The following is a 6,754-nucleotide window of genomic DNA, read 5'->3' as shown; positions in this document are numbered from 1 at the left end:
TTCTCTCTAGAATTATTCTTACTCTCTTCAATAGGATGTCTTTTTGATTAAGCTTATTTAACGTGAGGGTTATCTACTGTGGGTGAATTGCTTCCAAAGTGAGCCTTGGCCATGGTCCTTGGAACTCAGACACTGTGACCCTCCCAGGTCTTGTCAGCATGTCTTGCAGTTGTGTGGGACCTATGGGTCACAGACTGATCTGCTAACTAGGCTTCCTCTTAGAACTTGAGTTCTGTTGGATGTCATATTTGGTAGTCCCCAGACTCTAGTCTGAATCTGCTTGGACCCCTATACCCACTAATCAAGTCACTCTGTAGGAATGACTGGCTACTTCCTCTTCCAGGCTATAGCTCTGTCCCGGGCCAGTTGATCCTATTCCAGTTCTCCCAACTCATGCACTTTTTTGTTTGTTAAACCTACTCCTGCTGCCAAGCATCCATCCAGACTTGGATTTGGATTTTGGAAATACAATGGAGAGTTCCAGGGGGAAGGCACTTCAGAGAGCCCAAGATTCCAGGCTAGGGAAGGACTCTTTACTGAGTAGAGTATTTTCTCCAGCCAAAGAGTCTCCACAAAGCCTCCTTCATGTCCCTGTTCCTCAGGCTGTAGATAAAGGAGTTCAGCATGGGGGTCACCATTGTATACATCACAGATGCCACCATTCCAGTGTCTGCCGAGTAGGAGGATGAGGGCTGGAAATACACAATAAAGAGTGTCCCATAGAAGAGAGTGACCACTGACAGGTGAGAGCCACAGGTAGAGAAGACTCTGTGCTTCCCCCCAGCAGAGGGGACCCTGAGAATGGTATGGATGATGTGAGCATAAGAGACTAGGACACAGATGAGGGGGACCACACCTGAGAGGGCCGCCTCAGCAAACATCATGATGTGAAAGACATGGGTGTCTGAGCAGGTAAGTTTGAGGAGTGGGAGAAGATCACAGAAGAAGTGTTGGATGGAATGAGAGGCACAGAAAGAGAACTGAGACATCAGGAGAGTGAGTGAGAAGGCCAAGAGTTGGGAACAGAGCCAGGGTGCTGCAACCAGCTGCAGACAGCGTTGGGGACACATAATCATGGTGTAGTGTAGAGGAAGACAGATGGCCACGTAGCGGTCATATGCCATCACAGCCAGCAGGAAGTCATCCAGCAGAGTCAATGCCATGAATAAATACATCTGCACGAGGCACCCAGTGTGGGAGATGGTGTGGTCCTGTGTATGGATGTTCACTAGCAGCTTGGGGACAATGGTACTAGAAAAGCAGGTATCGACGAAGGACAAGTTGGCCAGGAAAAAGTACATGGGGGTGTGGAGGTGCTGGTCAGAACCTATGGCCAGGATGATGAGCAGGTTCCCCAACACGGTGACCAGGTACATGCCCAGGAAGAGCCCGAACAGGAGCGGCTGCTGCTCTGGGTGTTCAGAGAAGCCCAGGAGCAGGAAGTCAGAGACGCTGGTGTGGTTTCTAATTTCCTTTGAAGGCAGAGAAATTAGAGAAGGATCTTGCTTAAATAAAGATGGGCTCTGAATATTATAGAGTCCAAAGTTTGGTCTCTTTTTCTTGATTTGTGGAATAGGTTGCTAAGATTTTGCAGTGGCTGTGCTGGTTTGCACACAGGTACTCATCTGAGGGCTGTGGACTATGAATATAAAGCATCAGAACAGAGATGTAGTTTGGGTTCTATATTGCTGAAATATGACAAGTTTCCCACATGACTGATGCAGGTTTACCTGAAAGAATGTCTTCAAATATAATTTCCTTTTAAAAGAAACTTTTGAACAACTTTAGTTTAAAATTAGTGTTAATTTTATTATGTTATTGTCAAGCTCTTTTGGGAGTCATGCATGTACTAGGATTTAATGGCCAAAACAAGTTGCTTTGTTTGTATGTGTGTTAATGTGTGTGTGTGTATTGAGGGAGAGCGCAGCAAGACTGGTTTCTTCAGAGATGAGCTATCTTGGATTTAGGGGTCTCTAAGTGGACTGGGGGTACTCGGGCTCCTTCGTTATTGATGATCGTTCCAGTGAGTTAGTGTGTAGAAAATTACAAATGATAGGCTCTTTATCATAGGACACATTTTTTTTTTCATTTTAATCATCAATTAATCTCAGCGTCTACTGTATTAATATCTGGGCTTTGAAATTCTGGATTGGGGTGAGAATCCTTTCTGTGTTCCCTATTCTCAGTCTTTCCTTGGTCATTTACTTGACTCTGAGTCTGTTTCCTAGTTTGTAACCATGTGTGACTATTTCATAGAGTCATTGAAGTTATGATTAAGAAAACACATATGGAAGTACATTAGTATTAGGGAGAGTGATGTCATTGTTTTTTCAACAGTAGATGATGAAGTGTGAGCCTCATTTTGGGAACACACGAGGTCATGGAAAAGCATCAGCTGACCTGCTTACAGCTCTGTGACTCACATGTCTTTTATTAAAACTTCGGAAAAGTTTTCTCCCTCTGATTCTTGCTTTTTATGTCTATAACACAGAGATAACAAACCTAGGGAGAGGCTTGTTGAAGACATCAAATGCTGGAATCAGTGGAAGGTTTTCCATGAACCATGATGTGCAATCGAGATGAGAAATTTTAATGTTCCTCTTGATGGTGTAGAGGATTAAATGCAATGACCCGTCTGTGGCAGCATGTGTTAATGTCATATTTAGTGTCATGATAAAGAATATAATACACTCTGGAGTCTGATTAAATTTTCCCACTCTTTATTCTTGATGTGACCTTGTAAACGTGACTTTAACTTTTTTGGCTTCAGTTTCTACACTTGTTAATAGGGATAATAATAGAGTTAACTGGGTAGAGTGGTAATGCGGATAAAATTAAATTTAAAACTGGTTATACGATATGTACTAGTAAGCTGGCTTACAGTATGGGCTCAAATATGTGATCTGATATTGTTATTGCTGTTTTTAAGAAAGTGATGGTGCTTTATTGTAGTGTCTTGGTCACTGCCTGCAGGTTGGGCTTGTGAATTGTGAGCTGTCAGTATAAATGTCGTCGTCCTCATCATCATCATCACCATTATCAGCACCACCTTTGAAGGATTATAGCTCTACTGAGAACTGTGGATGGTAAAGCATTTGTTTAAGCATCTGGAAACCAAGTGTAAATGTGGTAAAATAGCTTATTCCTCAATTATTAATTGTATAATGGGAATAAATAAGTCTATCTTAGAAGTTAGATAGACTTGAGCCCCCAATTATTAATTGTATAATGGGAATAAATAAGTCTAAGTTAGATAGACTTGAGCCCCCAATTATTAATTGTATAATGGGAATAAATAAGTCTATCTTAGAAGTTATTTGATGGCTCAAGTTCTAAGAAAAAGGATGTGACCGGGGTGGATGTAGAGGGGTTAATTACTAGTGGGTACCTGGTGTGGCGCTTGAGAGTGAATTGAGAACCACGCCTGCCTGAGAGGACTGAGAGATTTATGCTTTGTTAGCACACAGGTGCTCTGTCCTGTTACTGATGGGCTTTGGGGAAGGTTGTCTAAAACCCGTTCTCCAGTATACTGTAAGTCTCACAATTAGGGGTGTGATGAACATCAGAATTAGATGCCCCTCATGGTGAACAGAAGAACCAGAAAATGATGGGCAGATAGAGATAAAAAGAGAAATGAAGAAAGGGAGAAGCTCGGTGGGCTTTGTGTGTGTGTGTTTGTTCTATAGGCAGTGGGTGCGTGTGTGTGTGCCCACATGTGTTCACAGGTGAGCCTTTGGTAGACTCTGCTCTCTCTCCTCGTCCCTGTGCCTCAGTTTTTACCTGGAGATGCTGGCCAGCCTCCTTATGTGACACCTCCAAGAGGAAGATTGAGTTCGCTGTCACATTGTCTGCCCAAGAAGTCATGGCTGGAGTTGTAGAGCCCTTCCTCGTCTGTAGGAACAGCAGAGACTGAAGACTTGGGTCTTTAGTGGTAGCTCAGGCACAGGAGCTGGGAGGAGCTCTGACTTTTCACGGGCAGTGTCTCCTGGGACCCATTCCCAGACCTCTTAGTTAGAGACAAGATGGGGCAGATGTCCAACCTTTTCAGCTGTCCCCTCTAGACTTGACCGCCTGAGTTCCAGATAATTTTATGAGAATGACCAGGGCCAGGCTCCATGGGAGCAACTTGGTTATGCCCTTGGTCGAAGTGCAGCTTGGATCCATTCTCCCAGCTTTAACCCTTAATCGGGTCCATCTCTCTCTTATGCAGTCCATACTTTTTAATTAGAGCTCTGTTCTCAAGAACAAAATGAAATAAGTCCCAGAAAATAAGTAAAAAATAAAAGTGAAATAGATTGGAGTTCACAGTCATCGCCTTCAAATGTCATGTAGAAGAGGTACCATTTTTATTTTATATCACCCCAGAGAACAGCGATATATATAGTATGTTATAGTATGTAGATCTCTGTAAGTCCATGGTGTGCTCTCTGGACTTATTTATTTTAGTTGTAAATGTATATTACATATAAAAGAGTGTATAAAGCGTGTATGTGCTAAGTAAAGAATAATAATAAAATTAATGTATGTGCTAGTTAAATAATAATAATAAAATTAAGGCCTGTTCTCTGACCCCTCAGCTTAATCCTTTAGACACTGTGTGCACCTGTTTTTGATCATATTCCTTCCTCCCTCTTTAGAGGAAACCACCATGGTGAATATTGTCCACCATTTTCTTCTATTCTTTTGTAGTTTTGCCACATAGACATTGTTTGGTAGGTCACCAGAAAGATGTGAGAGCTAGATCTGGGCAATTATAGAGGCTCCTCTTCCCTCCCCTGGCCTTGGACCGGAAGTTCTCTCCTCTGTTCCCACAATTTTCAAGGAGACGGCCTTAAGAGAGCAACGTGGTGTTGAGACCACCTGGACCCTATATGTCACTGAATCTGGTTAAAGCCTCTACGTAAACTTGAAGATACTGGCAGGCGGGTGGGGAGAACCTACTGGTCTCCTGTGCCTAAGGCCAGCCACTGAAGTAAGTTCCATTGTTTGTTAAACTGGCCACCTACCAATCTGAAGAGGTCAGACGTTCTTCATTCTCTCCCGGCCCTCTGTCTACCAGGGCCGGTTTGCCAACCGACATGCCTATGTGTCTAACCTGTCTGTTTAGAGCATTCCGTGGATTTGCGTCTTTTTTTTTTTTCCCCGTAAATGGAATTAAACTTTTTTTGCAGTCTTCTATAAATGGCTTATGTGCTCTACATTATTTTTTTTAGATTTATTCATGTAAATGCATGTAGCCGAAGGGCATTCGTGTTCACTGATGTCTTGTGCAGGTCTCACCCCCTCGTTATAAATTCTTGTCGCCCACTGAATATCAGATTTCAGAACTGTTCGTTCTGGGTTTATTTATATTTTGTGTATGATTCCTATACAGTTTCTGGGTGAGCACTCCGAAAAAAAAAAACACATAATATTTCCATAGCAGAATGAGTGAATATTCACACTAAATCCCACTTACACAGACTATTAATAGCCTCATGTAAATTCAGATCACGTTTTCCTTCTTTCTAAATGTGTTCACTTAAAAAATATTTTTCTTATCATAGCTTTTGTATGTTGGAGACATAGATAAATATTGTGGTGGTATATGGTAGCATTAATTGTATTTTAAGCACCGAAAAGAAGATGTGGTATATGTACAATTGAATATTACTCAGCCACAAGCAAAGATGAAATACTGCCGTTTGTAACAACATGGATTGATTTCGAGATTATCATGCTAAGCGAAATAAGTCAGACAGAAAAAGTTGAGAACCATATGATTTTACTCGTATATGGGATATAAAACTGAAAGCAACAAATGAAAATTCAAACAGAAACTCATAGACACAGACAGCAGTTTAGTGCTTACTGAGAAGAAAGTGGGGAGAGTGTGGGGTAGATAAGGGTAATGGGTATTTAATATACGTTGATGAAAGGAGATTTGCCTTTGGGTGGTGAACACACAGTGCCATTCAAGATGATGTATTATTGAATCGTATACTTGAAAAACATGTAATTTTATTAAGCAACGTCACCCAATAGATTTAGTAAAAATCAAAATAACAAATGAAATAGTGAGACATAACATACAGAAAACTGCACAAAACACAAACATACATCCAAGAAATTATTGGGAACCAATCACCTATGTATCACTTCCCAGGTTTAGAAGTAGAACATTTCCAACTGGTCTGAAGCTCCTTTTTGTATCCAGCTAATCATCACTTTTATCTTCTTCTCCAGGTAGAATAATCCCTATCCTCGTTGTAATCTTTAATTTTAATTTTGCCTGTTATTGAACTTTATGTACATGCACTCATACGCTGTGTAGTTTTTGGCTTCTTTTGTTCAATATTCTACTTTCTGAGACTTATCTAGATAGCTGTTATGTAGTTTTATTTCTATAATCTTTTTTAGCACCATTTTATTTTTATTTATTTTTAATAATTTTATTGGGGTGACATTGGTCATTGATTATTAACATTATGTAAGTTTTGAATGTACACTTCCATGTATTGCATTGTGTGCTCTCCACCCAAAGTCTAGCCTCCTTCCGTCACCATATATTTGACCCCTTGCCTTTTCATTTTGTCGATTTTTTTTTTTTTTTTTTTTTAAATAAAGGACTATTTCTTTATTATAGTGTCTATATCAGTGTCCATGCCTACAGGTGTAAATCTTTGGGCTCCATTTTTCTTCTCTGTCATCTTTGACCTGAGGCCATTGTAGAAATAAAGCTAGGTGTTCCAGATAAGAATAGAAGAAGAAAACT

At 40.8% G+C, this 6,754-nt stretch overlaps 1 protein-coding gene across 1 annotated transcript; it reads right to left on the bottom strand.

The window, feature by feature from the left end:
- Positions 1–533: 533 nt before the first annotated feature.
- Positions 534–3,864, bottom strand: LOC102894262 (olfactory receptor 1G1). Its single transcript, XM_006918140.1, has 2 exons — positions 3,781–3,864; positions 534–1,472 (listed from the first exon to the last, which is right to left on the bottom strand). Exons 1-2 carry the CDS (start codon positions 3,862–3,864, stop codon positions 534–536), a joined length of 1,023 nt encoding a protein of 340 aa, XP_006918202.1.
- Positions 3,865–6,754: the final 2,890 nt, after the last annotated feature.

Source organism: Pteropus alecto, unplaced genomic scaffold, assembly GCF_000325575.1.
Source record: "Pteropus alecto unplaced genomic scaffold, ASM32557v1 scaffold67, whole genome shotgun sequence".
Classification (NCBI taxonomy): Eukaryota; Metazoa; Chordata; class Mammalia; order Chiroptera; family Pteropodidae; genus Pteropus; species Pteropus alecto.
This window is presented reverse-complemented; position numbering and strand designations above follow the sequence as displayed.